This window comes from Anolis sagrei, chromosome 4 (assembly GCF_037176765.1).
Source record: "Anolis sagrei isolate rAnoSag1 chromosome 4, rAnoSag1.mat, whole genome shotgun sequence".
Classification (NCBI taxonomy): Eukaryota; Metazoa; Chordata; class Lepidosauria; order Squamata; family Dactyloidae; genus Anolis; species Anolis sagrei.
In genome coordinates, this window is record NC_090024.1 from 43,827,344 (window position 1) to 43,849,025 (window position 21,682).

At 40.2% G+C, this 21,682-nt stretch overlaps 1 protein-coding gene across 1 annotated transcript; it reads left to right on the forward strand.

Annotated features, from left to right (window-relative positions):
• The first annotated feature begins 6,262 nt into the window (after positions 1 to 6,262).
• Positions 6,263 to 20,678, forward strand: LACTB2 (lactamase beta 2). Its single transcript, XM_067467399.1, has 7 exons — positions 6,263 to 6,437; positions 9,491 to 9,654; positions 11,851 to 11,977; positions 14,307 to 14,485; positions 16,919 to 17,067; positions 19,091 to 19,172; positions 20,416 to 20,678. The coding sequence occupies exons 1-7, from the start codon at positions 6,316 to 6,318 to the stop codon at positions 20,457 to 20,459; spliced, it is 867 nt and encodes a 288-aa protein (XP_067323500.1). The 5' UTR covers positions 6,263 to 6,315; the 3' UTR covers positions 20,460 to 20,678.
• Positions 20,679 to 21,682: the final 1,004 nt, after the last annotated feature.

Genomic DNA, 21,682 nt, shown 5'->3' on the forward strand with positions numbered 1-21,682 from the left:
TAGGCTGCATCTTCTGCATCTGGTGTTTTGAGCTACAAATTATGTACCAATTTGGTTAGGAGAGAATTTGCAAAATTGCAGAAGAGGTTGCTACTGCCATCTACAGATAAAATATGTTTTCACAGCCTTCTTAGATCATCACTTGTAGCTATGTCAAGGCACATGTGTACGCCCTATATCTTAGCGGTGTGACATTTATGAGGTTCTGGTGCTTTCCGTGGTTACATTTCCAGGGAAGGAAGTCTCAAAAGGCTTCTGATCTTTCTGTCATGTAGAGTTTATTTGCACATATGTTTTGATGATGGGACACAGCACTCCACAACAGATTTCTCAAGGAGCTCATAGCATTGTAGGTTTCCCTGAATTGAACAGATTCAGCCTCATTTGCAGAACTAAGTCCAACACAGATATTGTGAGCTACTTCTTCTTAGCACAGTTCTTAGTTGGGGGTGAGGTCAGGTGCCACAACAAGCCAAATGGTTCGAAATCCTATTATTACAGGGACAGAAAGTGAAGGGAAATCTCCTGAACAGAGGCACAGACAGCAAAACAAACATCAAAAGGGTGTTCACCCTTCCCTAAGCTATTCAAAGCTTTTGTGTGTGTGGCTGTAGTGACATTTTAAAAATATACCTGTTCCAACTTACATACAAATTCAACTTAAGAACAAACCTACAGAACCTATCTTGTTCATAACTTGGCGACTGCCTGTATAGTCAATAAATTAGAAGAAGACTAATTGTGTATCTATATTATAGACTTAATGGGGGTTGACCCCTCTTTAACTTCCATGACTTGATGCTATGGAACACCAAGTATTATGTTATTGTTATTGAAACTTCAAATATGATGTCATATGACAGGTTTATTACTTATAAACACAATATAAAGGAACAACTTCTCTTAGTCATGGATAAATATCCATGAATCATAGAATCATAGAATCAAAGAGTTGGAAGAGACCTCATGGGCCATCCAGTCCAACCCCCTGCCAAGAAGCAGGAATATTGCATTCAAATCACTCCTGACAAATGGCCATCCAGCCTCTGCTTAAAAGCTTCCAAACAAGGAGCCTCCACCACATTCCTGGGCAGAGAGTTCCACTGCTGAACGGCTCTCACGGTCAGGAAGTTCTTCCTAATGTTCAGATGGAATCTCCTCTCTTGTAGTTTGAAGCCATTGTTCCACGTCCTAGTCTCCAAGGAAGCAGAAAACAAGCTTGCTCCCTCCTCCCTGTGGCTTCCTCTCACATATTTATACATGGCTATCATATCTCCTCTCAGCCTTCTCTTCTTCAGGCTAAACATGCCCAGTTCCCTAAGCCGCTCCTCATAGGGCTTGTTCTCCAGACCCTTGATCATTTTAGTCGCCCTCCTCTGGACACATTCCAGCTTGTCAATATCTCTCTTGAATTGTGGTGCCCAGAATAGTCCAAGCTGTCTGATTATTTAAAGAGTCACTTGTAGATGTTTTCAAAGGACAATTTGTAGCATCCAAGGTTGTTTCAGAGAAGAGTTCTATATGGTGACCAGGTTACAACAAGGTATCCTGGGTGTAGTACCTTGTTTCGGTGTTGGTGGTGAAAACACCTTCTTCAAGTAATGAATTATTCTTAATATTTCAACAGGACACAACTCTCTGATACTACAATTACATGTATGAAAAGAACAACATACATAAAATAGATATGCTATAGCACCCCTATTGTTATGTTAACATTCAATCAATACATAACTAATACAAGATATTCAAAGTAATGTTCACATGACTTACATTTCATTAAGTGACCACAGGCTCTGCTGCAGGAGATTCTGTTGCAAGCAAATGCCCTTAATCTTGATGGGTCTTAAATACATATTACAGATTACAAGTGAAATCAAGCTTGCCATTAAGGCCCAGAAAAGGCAAAAGACATTGTGAAAATGCAGTTTTCGTTATTCCAATGAGCCATGGCAGTTATATTAGCATCAACCTGCATTAATTCTACAGTGTAGATTCATCCAAAATTGAGTTTCCGTGTTAAGGTTGAGTCATTGCATTCTTTATCACCTTGTTTCAGAACTCATTGATCTAATAAATTACCTAGCTGTTGATATTAGGCTGATCTTGCCATTACACCAGACCTGACTTCCTGGTAAGTGAATTGGCTTTCCTGGATCTTCAGTCCTCTCTCTCCAGCCAACTGAAGTCGAAGAGAGACTGTAATTAAGTCAGAACAGGACAGCAGGTATTGAACTTGCAATTTGGACATGTAAAAGAGGTTGATATGAAAGTAATCAGTGCCAATTTTCTGGTAGCAAAAGCTAAGAACTGCATTATTAATAAGAGCTTCAAGTTGAATGAGTCAACCTCCTGCAGTTTTATAGACACTGTCTGCCTCTCCTACATCTCTTGAGGCTTTTGCTGGAGGCAGGATGACCTGCCAATTTCACAAAGTGTGTATTATCTTTGCAGAAAGATTGTTTGCTATGCCAAGATGTGAGTAGTATTGCCACTGGCAACAGCTGGCTTGGGCTAGATTTTAGAATGCTCCCACAGTCTTTCAAAGTTGCATTTCTTGGTGGCATCATAAAAACTGGTTGTGTACATCAAAAGCATGTATGGATCACACTGTAACTGAGGCTGGAGCTACATTATGATACCATGCAGTTCAAACTGCGTTATATGGTCAGTATAGCAAAAGCTGGGTTGCTATTAAACATCAAAAAACCAAGATTATGGCAACCAGACTGATTGATAACTGGCAAATAGAGGGTGAAACGTGGAGGCAATGACAGACTTTGTATTTCTAGGAGCGAAGATTGCTGCAGACTCAGACTGCAGCCAGGCAATCAAAAGACTTATTTCTTGGGAGGAGAGCAATGACCAATCTCAATAAAATGGTGAAGAGCAGAGGCATCTCACTGGCAATGAAGATGCGCATAGTTAAAGCAATGGTATTCCCTGTAGCAACCTATGGATGTGGGAGCTGGACCATAAGGAAGGCTGAGTGAAGGAAAATAGACACTTTTGAGCTGTGGTGTTGGAGGAAAATTCTAAGAGTTCCTTGGACTGTAAGAAGATCAAACAAGTCCATACTCCAGGAAATAATGCCCGACTGCTCACTGGAGGGAAGGATATCAGAGGCAAAGATGAAGTACTTTGGTCACATAATGAGAAGACAGGAAAGCTTGGAGAAGACAATGATGCTGGGGAAAATGGAAGCAAAAAGGAAGAGGGGCCAACCAAGGGCAAGATGGATGGATGCTATCCTTGAAGTGACTGACTCAATTTTGAAGGCGCTGAGGGTGGAGACAGCCAACAGGGAGCTCTGATGTGGGCTGGTCCATGAGATCACAAAGTGTCGGAAGCGGCACAACCTAGGGATCACAACCAGATACAGTGAAGACATCTGCCCTTGCGCTGTGCTCCTCTGCTGCTGAGTATGCATGCCCAGTGTGGAACACATCTCACCATGCTAAAACAGTGGGTGTGGCTCTTATTGAGACATGCCGCATTATCACAGGATGTCTATGCCCTACACTACTGGATAAATTATTCTGTTTAGCTGCTATTGCACTACTTGATATCCGCAAGCGAGAGTCCAACAGTGGCAGGCTAAAACCCAGAATCTCAACCCATGGCTGGTACCAGATGAGAAACTCCCTCCTGGGCACACAGAAGACTGGGTGACTTGGAAGGCGCTAAAACTATTTCTTGATTTAAGTCATTGGCGTGCTGGCCGATATCCAAACAGGGGCTGGGCCGGAGATGTCACTGCTCTGGTCCTTTCATTATTGGTTACTACTTCCTGGCAGATGTCAGGTGGTGCAATACCAGCTTCTGGGGAAGCCCTGCTCTCGGTCTTGCCTCTTTCACAGATGCATTTGGCGGGAACGAAAGACAGGGCCTTCTCAGCGGTGGCCCCTTGGCTGTGGAACACCCTTCCCACAAATATAAGATCAGCCCCCTCCCTCCCGACATTCCATAAGAAGGTTTAAACGTGGCTTTTTGAGCAAGCTTTCCCTAATGCAATGTAATTAGATAAACATGACATTCAGAACGATTGACGATGCACTTGGATCACAATTTTAGTAAGGAGACGTTGAAGATTATGTTTTTATGGCTTTGTTTGGTTTTTATACTATACTAGCCGTCCCCTGCCACGTGTTGCTGTGGCCCAGTCTGGTGATCTTGAAAATAAAGTAATGAGAAAGTGTTAGTTTCTAATATATGTAATTTCTTTATTCTTGTGGTAAACTGTATTTCTTGCTGTTTCTTTGTCAGTGTTGATGTGGAGATTGTCTGGTTTGCCTACTCTGGAACATGCAATATATAATTTTCCTTCTTTTGGGGTCCCTTTCAAATCTATGATACTATAGCTGTCATATACGTGTGTGTGTGTGAATCATACATATCTATCTTTATCCATGGGTGGATGACTCTTTGTCAGGAGGGCTTTGATTATGTTTTCTTGCCCTGGTTAAGGGAGTTGGACTAGATGACCTTCAGGCAGCATTCCTCAAACTGGGGGTTGGGGCCCCTTGGGGGGTCGCAAGGGGGTGTCAGAAGGGCTGTCAAAGACTTCCAGAAAACACAATATTTTCTATTGGTCATGGGGGTTCTGTATGGGAAGTTTGGCCCAATTCTGTCATTGGCGAGGTTCAGAATGCTCTTTGATTGTAAGTGAACTATAAATACCAGTAACTACAACTCCCAAATGTCAAGGTCTGATTTTCCCCAAACTCCATCTGTGTTCATATTTGAGCATATGGAGAATTCTTACCAATGCTCCATATTGGTCGAGATCCTTCATTGTTTGAGTCCACGGTGCTCTCTGGATGTAGGTGAACTACAACTCCCAAACTCAAGGCCCATCCAACCCTTCCAGTGTAACTACAACTCCCAAATGTCAAGATCTATTTTCCCCAAACTCCATCTGTGTTCATATTTGGGTATATGGAGCATTCCTACCAATGCTCCATATTTGGTCGAGATCCTTCATTGTTTGAATCCACTGTGCTCTCTGGATGTAGGTGAACTACAACTCCTAAACTCAAGGCCCGCCAAACCCTTCCAGTGTTTTCTGTTGGTCGCTGGTGGAGTTCATAATGCTCTTTGATTGTAGGTGAACTATAAATCCCAGCAAGTACAACTCCCAAATGACAAAATCAATGGGTTTGAGTGATGATCACTCCTTGGGTTAGTAGGTGTCTTGTGGCCAAATTTGTTGGAAATTAGTCCAGCAGTTTTTGAGTTATGATGTCACTCAAAATGAACAGAGCATTTTTATATATATGTTAATATTTTAATTGTATTTATAATGTTTGAACTTGCACATTATAGTTGTGGAGGCATTGAATTGTTGCCGCTTGTGAACCGCCCTGAGTTGCCTTTAGGCTGAGAAAAATAGTAAATAAATGTTGTAAATAAACAAATAAATAATTGGGTTGTTGTAGGTTTTTTCGGGCTATATGGCCATGTTCTAGAGGCATTCTCTCCTGATGTTTCGCCTGCATCTATGACAAGCATCCTCAGAGGTAGTGAGGTCTGTTGGAACTAGAAAAATGAGTTTATATATCTGTGGAAAGACCAGGGTGGGACAAGGAACTCTTGTCTGCTGGAGCTCGGTGTGAATGTTTCAGCTGACCATCTTGATTAGCATTTGATAGCCTGGCAGTGCCTGGAGCAATCTTTTGTTGAGAGGTGATTAGATGTTCCTGATTGTTTTCCCTCTGCTGTTTTGCTGTTTTAATTTTAGTTTTTTAATAGTGGTAGCCAGACTTTGTTAATTTTCATGGTTTCCTCCTTTCTGTTGAAATTGTCCACATGCTTGTGGATTTCTGTGTAGTCTGATATGGTGGTTGTGAGAGTGGTCCAGCATTTCTGTGTTGTCAAATAATATGCTGTGTCCAGGCTGGTTCATCAGGTGCCTTCCATGTTCCTTGATTCGTGTTTGGGCAATGCTGCGTTTAGAAATAAATAATTTCTCCAGTGGTGTAAGGGCTCAGCTACAGGTCAAAGGACATTTCGTATAATGTCAAGTTTTTTTAAACTTTTGTGGGGGGGGGGGGGTTCAAGTACATTACAACTGTGTCCTCGGTTCGCTTCTGATACGATAAATGAAATAACCAAAGTATTTTACAGCATTGAGCCAAGACATTCATTACTCCCACTTTCGCTTGGGAGGAAAGAGCGTGCAGCAGACTTCGAAGTTACGCCTCGCTGGGTTGAGAGGGTTCTTCCTTTTCCCTTTCGTAGCTCTGTGGTGCGGGGAGTTCCTTCCTCCCCTCCCTCTCCTTCCATTCGAGCTCTAGTCCAACGAAGGAGGGCGGGATGTTGTCGGTCCTTCCGCAGGTGGAGCGCCTCTCCGCGCGGGTGGTGCGCGTGCTGGGCTGCAACCCGGGGCCCATGACCCTGCAGGGCACCAACACCTACCTGGTGGGCACCGGGCCCAGGTATGCATCGGCCCCACCCACACCCCCAAAGGAAAACAAAAGGGCTTGGGAGTCTAGAGCAGCTGGGAGAGCAAAGGGGGGGGGGGGGGGTAAGCCTTCGCCTCACCCAAACGCCCCCCCCCTTGCTCTTCCAGCCCTTTTGGACTCCAACTCCCAGAAGCTTCTGCCAGCTTGACCAACAGCAAGGAATTCTGGGAGCTGTAGTCTGAAACTACTGGAAGAGTAATGTTTGGGAAGCAAGGAATTCTGGGAGCTGTAGTCTGAAACCACTGGAAGAGTAATGTTTGGGAAGCAAGGAATTAGTGCAGTTCGACACCACTTGTACCTCCATCCTATGGACTCTTGCTATGGAGCCGTGGCGTTATCAAACTGCATTAATTCTACAATGTAGATGTTTCACAACCGATATTTATTTACGACATTTATATGCCGCCCTTCTCACCCCAAAGGGGAGTCAGAGCGGCTTAAAAGATATATATATATACGCACACACACACACACAATATATTATATTATTAGCATAGTACAATATCAGTATTATCTATTACTATACTGTACTATAGGAGCCACCGGTGGCGCAGTGGGTTAAAGCACTGAGCTGCTGAGCTTGTTGATCGAAAGGTTGCAGGTTCGATTCCGGGGAGCGGCGTGAGCTTCCGCTGTCAGCCCTAGCTTCTGCCAACCTAGCAGTTCGAAAACATGCAAATGTGAGTAGATCAATAGGTACCGCTCCGGCAGGAAGGTAACGGCGCTCCATGCAGTCATGCCGGCAACATGACCTTGGAGGTGTCTATGGACAACGCTGGCTCTTCGGCTTAGAAATGGAGATCAGCACCACACCCAGAGTCAGACATGACTGGACTTAATGTCAGGGGACTACCTTTACCTTTACCTTATACTGTACTATACCACTATATTGTAATATTATTAGTAATATTACATGTAATATAAAATATATTATTATATATTATTTTAGTATTATATTGTATTATTACATTATAATATTATAAATATATGTATATACAATATATTATATTATATTATTAGCATAGCACAGGAGACAAGATGGAACTGTCCCCTGGCCCTCCCAATATAATTCCTTTCCATTAAGTGGGAATCCTAGGGCCGTTCCACACAGCCCTGTATCCCAGAATATCAAAGCAGAAAATCCCACAATATATGCTTTGAGCTGGGTCCACACTCAGGTAATGTGGGATTTTCTGCCTTGATATTCTGGGATATAGGGCTGTGTGGAAGGGCCCTTGGAGCCCCCAGTGGCGCAGCGGGTTAAACCGCTGAGCTGCTAAACTTGTTGACTGAAAGGTCACAGGTGTGAATGTGGGGAGCTACGTGAGCTCCTGTTTACCCCAACTTCTTCCAACCTAGCAGTTCAAAAACATGCAAATGTGAATAGATCATTAGGTACCACTCCGGTGGAAGGTAGTGGGGCTCCATGCAGTCATGCTGGCCACATGATCTTGGAAGTTTCTACAGACAACGCCGGCTCTTCGGCTTAGAAATGGAAATGAGTACCATCCCCCGGAGGTGGACACGGCTGGACTTTATGTCAGGGGAAAATCTTTACCCAGAAGGGCCTTCATTGTCTGGAAAGCTGAAGGCTCCCATCCTCTGCTGAATGGGGCACGTTATGTATATGGCATAATAATATCTTTTGGAAAATGCATTCATAATCTTTTGGAAAAACGCTTTTGGAGATTGCAACTTTTTTTTCAAAAAGAATGACTTTTCAGAGAAGAGCCAAAAACCCTTTAGAGTAGAATTTTATCTTGTGGCATACAACCAGATATAATAATTATGCAAGGCAATGGTTTCAGTTGTTAGACTGAATAACCTGTTATCTCTCATCTGTTAGAAAAACAGAGATTTGCCAGTCCATAAAAAACCCAACAGAATTTTAGAAGTGTTTTTCAGTGCCCACATATATAGGCAAAGGTAAAGATTTCCCTTTGACATTAAGTCTAGTCAAGTCCGACTCTAGGGGGTGGTACTCATCTCCTTTTCTAAGCCGAACAGCCAGCGTTGTGCATAGACCCCTCCAAAGTCATGTGGCTGGCATGACTGCATGGAGTGTTGTTACTTTCCTGCCAAAGCAGTACCTATTAACCTACTCACACTTGCATGTTTTTGAACTGCTAGGTTGGTAGAAGCTGGGGCTAGCAACAGAAGCTCACCCCGTCCGCGAATTTGAACCGCAAGTTCTGCAACTTAGCGGTTTAACCTGCTGTGCCACTGCAGCCCCATGGTATAAAACAAAACAACTTGTTTTATGTCATGCATTCAGGAGAAAAAATGAAGTAGACTTTGATGGAAATAACATTTTTGGTTTACTCACAAACTTTATGTGTTAAGCATACACTGCTACAAAACATAACAGTCCAGTTTCAGATATGTTTGAGATAATTCTCTGTGCCATCCGGCCAGAATATCTCTCACAGCAAAAACAGCTAGAGTGTGTGTGATGTGAGATCTGAAGTGGTCTACAGTCTGCCTGCCTGCCTGTAGTGATCATGTGATCTGCAGCCCCAGAACATACATAAAAACAGTAAGCAACAGGATCATACATTAAAATTATTAGAGAAGGCTTGAAGAAGGTTGTCACTTCCAATATTATCGGATGTTTCCAAGGGGAGAGCAAGGGAAATAGTGTTGTTTTTAATAAATTCCCATTTAATAGAAAGCGTGCATTTATACTGTAGAATGAATGCAGTTTGACACCATTTTAACGGCCATGGCTCTCTGCTATGGAATCATAAGATTTCTAGTTTGACGAGGCACCAGCACTCTTTGGCATAGAAGGCTGAAGACCTTGCAAAACTACATAATCTTGAGCCATGGCTGTTAAAGTGGTGTCACACTGCATTAACGTGACATGCAAACAGATTGCAACATTCTAAACATATTTTTCCCATGTCATGTAAGGCTTTTGTTTCAAGTGCATCAGACTAAAGTTCACTCTTAGTTTAGTATTTATTAACTATTACTTGACTTTTGTGGTAACACACATGTTCATGGGGGTCCTATTTTGTTGCTAGGAGGATACTTATTGATACAGGTGAACCCTCCATCCCCGAATATATTAGCAGTTTGAAACAAACACTTACCGAATTCAGCATCTCAATCCAGGAAATTTTGGTCACTCATTGGCATCACGACCACACTGGAGGCATTCCTGATATTTGTAAAAACATTCCCGCTAGTAAGTATTTGTTATTTTTTAGAAATGTTGAATATGTGTACATTATGTATCAGGAAAAGTTTGTTAGTAGTTTAAGTAGAAAGAACTTTGAAAATCTTTTGCATAGCAGAAAAGCATAGAAGGAATAGCATTTGAAGTATTGCCCACACTGTGCCCGCTATATGCAAGCAAACTCTTAATTCTGGCATCCAGCTTTAGAAGAATCTTGTATTTTGGTCCAGCTGCTCACGTTTGTGTATAAACAAAATTAAAAACAACAAGCAAGATTGTAGTGGAGCCATAGCTGGCAGGAAGAGATAGAATTGGTTATCAGGGACAGTGGTGTTATCTCCTGCCCTTCTCAAACGTACCCCTTCCTTCTCTGCTCAGCTGCAGCCTTTATTGCTATTGGAGCAAAATGGAGCAATACTCAACAACACTTTATCGATGAATCTTACTATGTCCTAGCCTTCAGTGAAAAATTATGATTCATTGGTTTTGCAGAAGCCCTATTCCTGATCTGTCTCAAAAACATTGGTTTCTTGATAAAGATCAACATACCAGCCTATATATCAGACATGGGCAAACTTTGGCCCTCCAGGTGATTTGGACTTCAACTCCCACAATTCCTAACAGTTGGTAGACTGTTAGGAATTTTGGGGGTTTAAGTCCAAAACACCTGGAAGGCCAAAGTTTGCTCATGCCAGCTATACTCATGGATAACTCTAAAGAACTGGATTGACTTATCCATGGGTCAGTGTAAGCACTGTGTATTAAACTCCTATTTAAAAAGGAACCATCCCCTTCTTTGAATCCAGTGGCAAAAGGTGAGAGCTCAATCCATCCCATTAGAATGTAAAAGAAGTACTGAGTTCCTCTACTCTCTCTGCTTCTGGCCTTTTTAAATGCCTAGGTGGAGATGACAGAAGTGGCCAGGAGCAAGTGGTCTCCTGATGCGGCACTGGTGCTTTTTCCTCTCTGGCTTATCCCCAGGTTATACCAAAATCCTTAATATTGGTCCTCAAGCCTGCCTTCACCTTATACATGAGATCAACTTATACATCCGTACATATTGTAAAAGGTAAAGGTTTCCCCTTGACATTAAGTCTAGTCACAACCAATTCTGGGAGGTGGTGCTCATCTCCTTTTCTAAGCCGAAGAGCCAACGTTGTCCGTAGACGCCTCTAAAGTCATGTGGCTGTCATGACTGCATGGAGCACTGTTACCTTCCTGCCAAAACATTACCTATTGATCTATTCACATTTGCATGTTTTCAAACTGCTAGGTTGACAGGAGCTGGGGCTGACAACAGGAGCTCATCCCATCCCACAGATTCAAATCACTGACCTTCCGGTTGGCAAGTTCTGTAACTTAGTGGTTTAACCCGCTGTGCCACCTCGGCCTCAATAGCATATATGATAGCTGTCTATATTTTTTACTCCAGGAGTTTCTATAGGAGTGCTACAATGAGCGCATCAAATATGCATTATTTATTTATTTATTTACAGTATTTATATTCCGCCCTTGTCACCCTGCAGGGGACTCAGGATGGATTACAGTGCACATATACATGGCAAACATTCAATGCCATAGACACACAACATATATCAACAAACACAGAGGCAATTTAAGCTTCATGAGGGTATGCTTGAATTCTGGTCACCAAGAAGCTGTCGCTTCACAGTCCACATGTGACACCGAGTCCTTGATGGAGTACTTCCTCATTCTTTCACCCGCTGCTGGAGATTTTTATAGCATCGTAGATTAGTTAAATTAGCCTCCCTGCATAAGCGGTACCTAAATTTCCTACTTGACAGATGTAACTGTCTTTTGGGCTGCAAAGGTCGACAGCAAGCTAGACAAATGGTCGGGAGCTTACAGACATATTTTTCATTGTGACCTTAGTAATTTCCTTTACAGAATAAAGTGTGGTTATGAGCCCTTGGAACTGATTGATTTTTTGTCTCCAATTTATGAACAAATGTGCACTGGATGTTTTTCACTTCAGACATTTTGTTAATGTTTGAGAGGTATGAATCCAAGTGACATAGTGAGTAAAGCAGTATCACTTCAACAAGAACAAAACAGATGTTTCTGAAAAATTGAGATGAAAAAATAGCATGTTATAATAATTTTGTTCAAGAAGCTTCTTTACTGACATGTAACTTAACTACTGCTAAATGTGATGTGAAAAGTTTTCTTTGCTTTTAACACTAGCCACTGAGTATTGCATCAGTAAACTGCCACGTAACCCTCCCTGTGAAGAAGTAATAGGAGAAGGAAAACAAAAATATGCATACCTGAGAGATGGAGATGTCTTAAAGACAGAAGGAGCAACTCTCAGGTAAATATTACTTTTGCATGTATACTAGTATATGCGGGAGGTTTTTCATCTGCAAGGTTTTAAATATTAGCTTGCATATTTTATATTTATAAAGCCATATGATAGCGTGCATGAAGGTGAGGCTATAAACATATTCATCTTATTTTATGTGGCAATCATGGGAGCTCACATAGAGCTCTTTGTATGTTGTCTTTAGGCTGCCCAATTCACAAAACCGAATGCTTAGGATAGCAATGTGTCTCATTCTGTTTGCTGATATATGTCTTCCTTTAGCATTCAACTACATAGTAATATAAGCTTTTATTTATGTGAAACATTTATATTCCCCCCTTGTCACCCTGAAGGGGACTATATATGGTACTCATTCCAGGTTGGAACATCAAATAACTATAAATGTACACAAACACTAAAATCAGTTACATCTATTTTAAAATCAGTTGTTTAAAACCATCTCAAAACACCATGCTGACTCTGGTCAGCAGAGTGGCTTTCCTCTTATTGCCTTATTGCACTGTTCCAAAGGCATGGTCCCACAGTCAGGTTTTTACCATCTTTCTGAAGGACAAGAGGGAGGGGGCTGATCTAATCTCATCAGGAAGGGAATTCCATGGTCGGGGGACAATCACTGAGAAGGCCCTCTCACTTGTCCCCACCAAACACACTTGTGACAATGGTGGGACCAAGAGCAGGGCCTCCCCAGAAGAGCTTAGTCTTAGAATCATTGAGTTGGAAGAGACTTCGTGGGCCATCCAGTCCAACCCCTGCCAAGAAGCAAGGAAATAGCATTCAAAGCACCCCCAACATATGGCCATCCAGCCTCTGTTTAAAAACCTCCAAAGAAGGAGCCTCCACCACACTCCGGGGCAGAGAGTTCCACTGCTAAACAGCTCTCACAGTCAAGAAGTTCTTCCTAATGTTCAGCTGGAATCTCCTTTTCTGTAGTTTGAAGCCATTGTTCACGGCAGTTCATAAAGGGAGATGCATTCGGACAGGTAAACTGGGCCATGGCCATTTAGGGCTTTATAGGCAAAGGCCAGTACTTTGAATTGTGCCTGGTAGCAAATAGGCAGCCAGTGGAGCTGATGTAACATGGGAGTTGTGTGCTATCTGTATGCCGCCCCAGTTATTAGCCTGGCTGTCTCTCTTTGGACTATTTGAAGCTTCTGAACAATCTTTAAAAACAATGAGATCATGGACCACCCTAGCCAAGTCTTAGTTGCATCTTGTTTATGTCACTGTGATGTACTGTAGAACATCACCTGGCTGGAAAGGTAACCACACCTCTAGCCCAAAATAGTTATAGGGAGAGCCTGGGAAAGTTTCCACATGGGTCATGCGGGTTAGAGACTTTCGCTTTCCAACCTCTGGGTTTTATACATTTACAAAATATTTACTGACTCTTAATATAATTTATGAACACACTCCAATGTTAGGACGTTTTAAAGTCCTAAATGGCTTAAGCTCCCCTTGCTGGAGGGTACCTTCTCACACAGAGACCAACCCAGATCTTTAGAAGCTCTCCTTTTGTCTGGCCAGCATCAGAAGTGTGTTTAGCAGAGACAAGAGAGCTCTTTCTTGGTGCCTACAAGCGGTCTTTATAATGTTTCCAAGGAGATGTGTTTAACCCATCTCTACTACTCTCTCCAGAAAGGTCAGGATGGCCCCATCTGTGTTCTCCTTCCACTAGCAGGTCAAAATAATTTTGTGCTACCAATCTATTACTGATGAAAGTTGGGCTTTTACTTCTGTGGAGTATTGATTTTTTTTAAAAAAAAAAAAATAAGGGTTTGCAGAGTTAATTTTAATTAAATGAATATTTTTAATCAATGTTCATGCATTTTAGTATTTTAATGTTTACTACTTTCAAATTATAAAGGGCTTAATTGCTTAAGTCTTATATTTATACTTTTGCTGACTTAATGTTCTTAGCCACTATGAGTCCCATTGTCAGATGTATACATAAATAAAATAGTAGTAGCAGTAGTATTTCAGAAGTGCACATGCCCTTTCCTGTTTAAATGACTGTTGTTGTTGTTGTTGTTGTTGTTGTTGTTATTGTTATTATATTTATACCATTCCTTTTTCTTTACAATGGAGACTGAAATCAGCTTACTATAGCTTACTGATTTTATCTGTGCTGTAGATTTTTAAAAGAATTATTCAAAACATAATTTTAGCTCATATAATGACCCATTCTTAACAAGTTCCAGTTAATGTTTTGGACCTTACAAATATCTGTATTGTTTTTGCTAGCTGTCCACATGCTTTATTGTAGAAGGTGTAATGTGAAAAAAAGTAAAAGTTTGTACTTTTTCTGCCATTTTCACAGAGTTTTATATACACCTGGTCATACAGATGATCATATGGTTTTACATCTCCTTGAAGAAAATGCAGTATTTTCTGGTGACTGTATTTTAGGGGAAGGAACAGCTGTGTTTGAAGATCTTTACGATTATATGAAATCTTTGGAAAAACTACTGGAAATGAAAGCTGATTTAATATATCCTGGTTAGTAGTACCTTTAATTTGAGCAGCTGTTGCATTCTCATCTCCCCCTTTTCTAACTCTCGCTGCCAGAACTGCTGTACGAAATCCTGCATGTCTTGCTGTGCATTGCCAGAGCCCTCTGATCCCTTTGTAAATCGATGCCCTTTCATGGCTCCTCTCAGCAGGAATAGAAGAGGGCTCCTGCTTTTGTGATATTTTCATATTCATAGCAAGCTGGAGCTGAAGCCTAGACCTGCAGTGCATTGTATTCCTTTTTATTAGCCTTGAGTATTACTGGGATGCATCCATGATAAATTGTTTGAACTACAATTCCCAGAGTCCCCGAGCCAGTGTTCGAGATAGGAAAGGAATCCTCTAAAATTTAGTAATAAAATAACTTTTCCAAGCGCTAAAGATTTATTCAACCTACAGCCTACTGCATCCCTTTTCCCTCTACCTTGAAAAGCTACTTTTCAGTGAAACCAAAATGTTGGTTTGGTTCTTTTACATTTGTGTGTTTGTAATGTAGCTTTCCCTTTCGTACACACCAGGCTATATTTCAGAGGAAGGCAATGGCACACCATTTCTGTGTGTTCAACTCCTAAGAATACTTTATGAAATGTATAGCGTTGTCATAAGGAGATGGGTAACTTGAAAGCATGTTGTTGTTTTTGTGCTTTCAAGTTGTTTCCGACTCCGGAAAACCTAATGCAAACCTATCATAGATTTTCTAAGACTGAGAGTATGAGTTGGCCAAGGTCACCCAGTGGGTTTTCATAGCTGAGCAGGGATATGAACCCTGGTCCCCAGCATTGTGATCCAAAACTCAAATCATCATGCCACGCTGGCCATTGCAACTATGAATATGTACTAAAAGTGAATAGCAATTTGTGAAATGTATTTTGTCCACTAGAGGGCTTCCATTTCCCTTCAACTATACAGGCAGTCCCCACGTTACAAACAAGATAGGTTCTATAGGTTTGAATTTGTTTGTAAGTTGGAACAGGTACATTTTAGGTGTTACTCCAGCCAAATAGATATAAATAGCTTTGAATAACATAGGGAAGGGTTAACACCCCTGTCACATTTGTTTCGCTGTCTGTGCCCACTCTCAGAAGATTTCACCTCACTTTTTGTTCCTGTGAGAATTGAATTTTGAAAAATCTGGCTTGTTGTGAACACAAGGATTGGTGAGACATAATGATAATAATAAAACTTTATAGAGTGCCCTCTCTCCCCGAAGGCAAACATTCAGTGCCAAAAAACGGATAAACCGCACTCAAGGCAAAACATATAATAGACTCAATAAGCTTATAAACAACCAGAACTGTGGGTTAAACTAAATAAATGTCATAAAACAAGAAGTCAAACCAAAACCCAATATGTTAAAAGCATAGTATAATGTATTAAATCATCAAGCTGAGATAGGTGTCCTATGTCCGGACAAGAATGTGTGTAAGATATGCTTGTCCTCCTCTTCTCCATAAGCTAGGTTAGATGGGTCTTTAAAAGCTTTAGAGAGGGGCCATTTTTAGTTATTTGGGGAAGGTAGTTCCAGAGGTGGGAAGCATCCATGGAGAAGGCCCCCTCTCTCATTCCCACCAACCACACTTGAGATGCTGGTCTGTATGCGGAGATGTGGTTTTTCAAATAGTCTGGGCCTGAACCAGTGAAGACACCTTTCCCCCATGACAACTCTTTCAGGAGTGAATTTCCCTTCTGAGGGGTAGATTTCTCTCATTTTCTGCTGTCTCATTCCATTCTGTACAGTGAGTCATTTCTAAGTCAGATGTTTGTAACTTGGAAACTATCTGTATATTTCCATTCATAGTTTAATGCTCAACTCTAATGTACAACAGAAAGTATAATATTAAGATAGTAAATTATAGTAATTCCACAAATGAGGGACTTGTTTTAAAATTGCCTTCATTTTCTGGCATTAAAATGTTTGATTTCATGGAAATCTGAGGAGTATAGTTTCATGAGTGAGGTCCAAGGTTATTCATATATTTTATTAATGTATGCTCAGGGATCGTTCTTTTACCAAGCCTTCAGACAGTGATATCCCAGTGCAATAATGAATAATGCATTTGACAACTGGAATGGCTCCTGGAATATGCCTTTGGATTGTGTGATTTTAATTAACTGTTTCAAGATTAATATGTTGTAATTATGTGCTTTTAAAATATATGTTGTTTTATTCTTTGTATGTATACATGGCATTGATTGTGCCTTTGTTGTGAGATGCCCTGAGTCCCCTTTGAGGTGAGAAGGATGGGATATAAATGCAGTAAAATAAATAAATATGTGATATTCACTATACCTACTTTGAACAGCCCCATAAACATTTCCAGTAGTCAAATATATGTAATCTGTTTGCTGTTTAGGAACCACCATGTCTTCTTTTCACCTGATAATCTTGTTGTACAAACAAACCCTTTCCTTCCATTACAGGGCATGGTCCAGTAATAAAAGAGGCAAGAGCTAAAATCCAAGAATATATTGCTCACAGAAATGCACGCGAGCAGCAAATTTTAAGTGTCTTGCAAGAGAACGCTGGAAAACCTCTCACAGCAGGGGAACTTGTGAAAATTGTATATAAGGTAACTGATGCACTTTTGAAGGTGGAAACAATAGCAATACAAATAATGGTTGATAAGAAACAATTTATATGACAAAATTATGCTATATGATATGTGTCTTCTCTACAACAAAGCACACCACCAATTGTTTATCATCCCATTAGTTTTTATATGGTGGGATTCTCAGTAAGTCTTTACAAAACTCAAATTTCTGGATAAAACCTCCTTAGAAGTAAGAGTGACAAAAATGCCATAGCATCAGATCTATTGACATGCAAAGAAGAAATTAATCTTATTTCTGCTTAACCAATGACCATCTATTCTATACAAATACATTGTACTTTGGTTGGTCCCTGGGAAATGAGTATTATATTAGAGTAGTGGTTCTCAACCTGTGGGCCCCCATATGTTTTGTCCTTCAGCTCCCAGATGTCTTAACAGCTGGTAAACTGGCTTGGATGTCTGGGAGTTGTAGGCCAAAACACCTGGAGACCCACGGGTTGAGAGCCACTGTATTAGAGACTGGCTGTTTAGAAGCGTAGCTACACAGCCTCAAAATGCAGGCTTGGAAACCCCTATATACTTGAGTACATTATTTTAGAATGATCCTATTTTAGCTGTCATGGATCCATCCCGTAGAATCATAAAAATTTAAATTTAGGGGTACTTAGACTTTTCAACCTAAGAGCCAACGTCCTCTCCAGACTATAAACCACAGGAGTCTCTAGGCTGCAGCATGGCCATTAGTCAAGCTGTCTGAGAATTCTGGGAATTGTAATCTGAATAATTCTTCCAAACTCTGCTGGGTTTTGGATTCACTCTAAGATTGTATGCTAGTACTCAAGCATAGAAATAAAAAGCAAATATGCCAAAATCAGACTGCCTGATGGATGCTACCCACTACCAGTAAAAGGCCCAGAAGGGAAAACGGATTTTTTTACTATCTCTTGATAAAGTGAATATAAGCCATGATAGGTCCTCTTTAGAATTGCTATAATTCAGAACAACTTGAAATAGCAATAGCGACAGAAAGAACTTTTAATTTGGAAATCAAAATACACACACTTCATGGTAGCTTGAAACCTGTAATATTAATGCTATGAAATAATTCAATAATATTAATTCTGAAAAGGTATTTCAATAGAAACGTGTTGTGTTTTTATCATTTTAATGGCCTTTTAAAATTGTTTTATATATTATTTTTAAACTGTTGTATTTATAACTGTTTAATGGTTTTATTTCATAATGTGAGCCATGCCGAAGCCCCATCTACACTGTCCATTTAATGCAGTTTGATGCCAACTTCAGAGTGCAGCAGCCAGACAACCAACACCCACAAAAGCATGAAAAAGAACACCCTTAATGCACATCAATGCTCTATAGTTTGTGTAATCACCATCCAGCCTTCAAACTGATTCCAGGATTTCCTGTATAATCATCTGTACAACAAAACACTTTCTTCAATACCAGTTTTAAACTGTATTGAAAGGCCAGTGTAGATGGGGCCTAGTCATATTGGGAGAAAAGTGGGATATTAAATGAATTAATGTTGAAATGACCACTCACATGTAATGCAAAATGATAAAAATAATATTATTTAATACATTTAACAGTCGGATCTTACAAACAGAATATAATATATTGATAATAGTGAGAATCATAAAATTGGAGATTTTCCTTTTCCATTACTGTACTACTGCTTCTGAAACTAGGAGGAAACTTTAAACAGCAATTGATCATTTGACATAGAGGTCAGTTTTTCAGAGAAAAAGCATCAAATATTCCCATGTGCAAATACAAACCATTTTAGTGAGCCTAAGCAAGCCTATATATTCTTGCCAATGCATATAGAGATAATGTCATTTTGGGGAGTTGCAAATCTACAAGAATGCTTTAATTTGTTGAGCTTAGTATTCTTTTTCTTCTTAGTATTACTATGGTTATGTAACTCTTTCAAAAGTACTCATTACAATTAATATAATCGCTTGTGTATATATAAAACATTGACATTCAAATGTGTTATATATATGTTTTTTAAATCTAGGATACACCTGTACATTTACATAAAGCTGCAGAAGTAAACCTCACCCATCACTTGAGGAAACTAGAAAAGGAAGGGAAAGTGTGTAAGTACCTTTGTCCTCTAAAAATGAATATGTGTACAGATAAAATCCAGGTTTTCAGAGAGCAATTCATACACAACTTCTCACAGACCTTTGTGGACAGCAGATATTTGGGTGTTTATTTTAAGTATAGTGTTTAGATACTAAAGTGCTTAGATCCTGTCTTGTTATCAAAAGATCTCAGGACAGCAAAAAAGCTGAAACAGTACAAGCAGATTAACTCAACTTAAAACAACAGAAATAATGTAAATACTGTAGACTGAAAATATAGTGTACATAGACCTCGCTAATGGCCATAGAGGCAGGCCACGTAGGCAGGCACATACAGGAAGAAGCACTGTTCCAAATACTGAGCCATTTTGGACTTTAAATGTCATCACCAGCATTTCAATTACATTAATCTTGTTGATGTCTGGAAAACAAGCCCTATGAGGCGCAGCTTAAAGAGCTGGGCATGCTTAGCCTGCAGAAGAGAAGGCTGAGAGGAGACATGATGAGGACCATGTATAAATATGTGAGGGGAAGTCATAGGGAAGAGGGAGCAAGCTTGTTTTCTGCTGCCCTGGAAACAAAGACGCAGAACAATGGCTTCAAACTACAGGAAAGGAGATTCCAGCTGAACATTAGGAAGAACTTCCTAACTGTGAAAACTGTTCAGCAGTGGAACTCTCTGCCCTGGAGTGTGGTGGAGTCTCCTTCTTTGGAGGCTTTTAAACCGAGGCTGGATGGCCATCTGTCGAAGTTTTCCTGCTTCTTGACAGGGGGTTGGACTGGATGGCCCACAAGATCTTTTCTGATTCTATGATGCTGAAGTACACCTCGTTCACATAGGATACCTCTGCACTACAGTTTGTCACCAATTGAACTGCTACGACTCAGTGCAATGAAATCCTGAGAGTTGCAGCTTAGTGAGGCGCCAGGACTCTTTGGCAGAAAAGACTAAAGACCTCATAAAATTATATCTCCCATGATTCTATAGCACTGACTATGGCTGTTGAAGTGGTGCCAAACTGCATTTCCACAATGTAGAAACACCCTCAGATGAGTAAATGAATGTTAGTTTTATTAATGATCTGTATTTCCATGTTGCTAATATTTGAGATATGCAGTATTTTAACAAATACATGCAAGCTCAAACTTGTGTTTTAATCACTTTCTGCTCAGTGTCTTATAGTAAAACTTTAAGACTTGCTTTATAAATGTTTTCACGTGCTTGATTGTTTACTCTTTTTTTCTTCTATTACAGTATATGAAAATTCCCCCAGCTTCCGGTGGAAAAGCAGTTTATAATTATGACCCTATATAACTATAGTAATGTTGGCATGCATAACTTTCTCTATATTTTGTAAAATTAAAAGCAATAAAATTGAAAAAGTCAAAACTGTATTTTTAATGGAAAAGATACTTGAGTATTTCAGTACAATATTTCAAAAGAGCTCTTCTATAAACTTAAAGTTATTATGTCTTCCATCAAAATCATTTAAATAAAGTGCAATTTGTTCACATATAGACTGCTGTGTGGGCTCTTTTTTTCCAATAGCTGTATGGAATAAATAGAAATACATACATAAAGTTCTTTCATTAACATAATTTTAGGTAACCATTAATATTTCATCATCACCTACACAAAACACCTGTATTTTCCATAAGTAAGAACATAGTTAATTCTTATCCACAAAGTGATTATATATTATTTTGATTGACAGATATAAATTACTGGTACTCAGAGAAGTGGTTCCTGTACTACTGGTAATTCATTAGCCATCAATCCAGTCTCTGGCAAAATAAACATCTTTAGCTAATAAGCAGAAATATAGTACCATTCTCTGGCATATTGGGGCGGGGGGCAATGCTGGTCCCACATGTTCGTTAACTTGAGATAACAGTAACCCAACTTTGCTATTATCAAGTGCACATACAAAAAGGAACCAGTGCTCTTAACTGGTGAAAATAGAGTAGATGAGATGCTGCAGTACTGAAAAGGCAAAGGAAATAAAGGAATGTTTAGCTAAACTAGGTGAATTCACATCTCCAGAACCAGGTGAACTACATCCGAAAGCACTCATTGGCATTAACGAACTACTCTCAATCCTCCGAATGGAGCTCCCAGTGGCACAACTTGTGCCGGCAGTACTGCTGACCTAAAGAGGTTTGACTATGGGGAGCAGGGTGAGCTCCCATCTGTCAGCTCCAGCTTCCCATGTGGGGACATGAAAGAAGCCTCCCATAGGATGGTAAAAAAAAAAGGATCCCTATCTCATCCTGATTTTTAGTATTTTAGTTTTTTATCTTGCACATGCAGCCCGCTCATTGTTATTTTATTGTGTATTATTTTGTTTTATTGTTTTTGTACTCATAATGTACAAAAACAATATGTATACAACAATATGTTGTATGTATTTTACTGTGTTGTTACTATGTTTTGGTTTTATTTTATTGTAATATGCTGTTGGGCTTCGCCTCATGTAAGCCACCCGAGTCCCCATTGGGAAGATGGTGGTGGGGTATTAAAT

Coding starts and splice junctions, on each gene's coding strand:
- LACTB2 (XM_067467399.1), top strand. CDS start 6,316: ATGTTGTCGGTCCTTCCGCAGGTGGAGCGCCTCTCCGCGCGGGTGGTG. Junction 9,655..11,850: donor TTGTAAAAACATTCCCGCTA/GTAAGTATTTGT, acceptor TTTTAACACTAG/CCACTGAGTATTGCATCAGT. Junction 14,486..16,918: donor AGCTGATTTAATATATCCTG/GTTAGTAGTACC, acceptor CTTCCATTACAG/GGCATGGTCCAGTAATAAAA.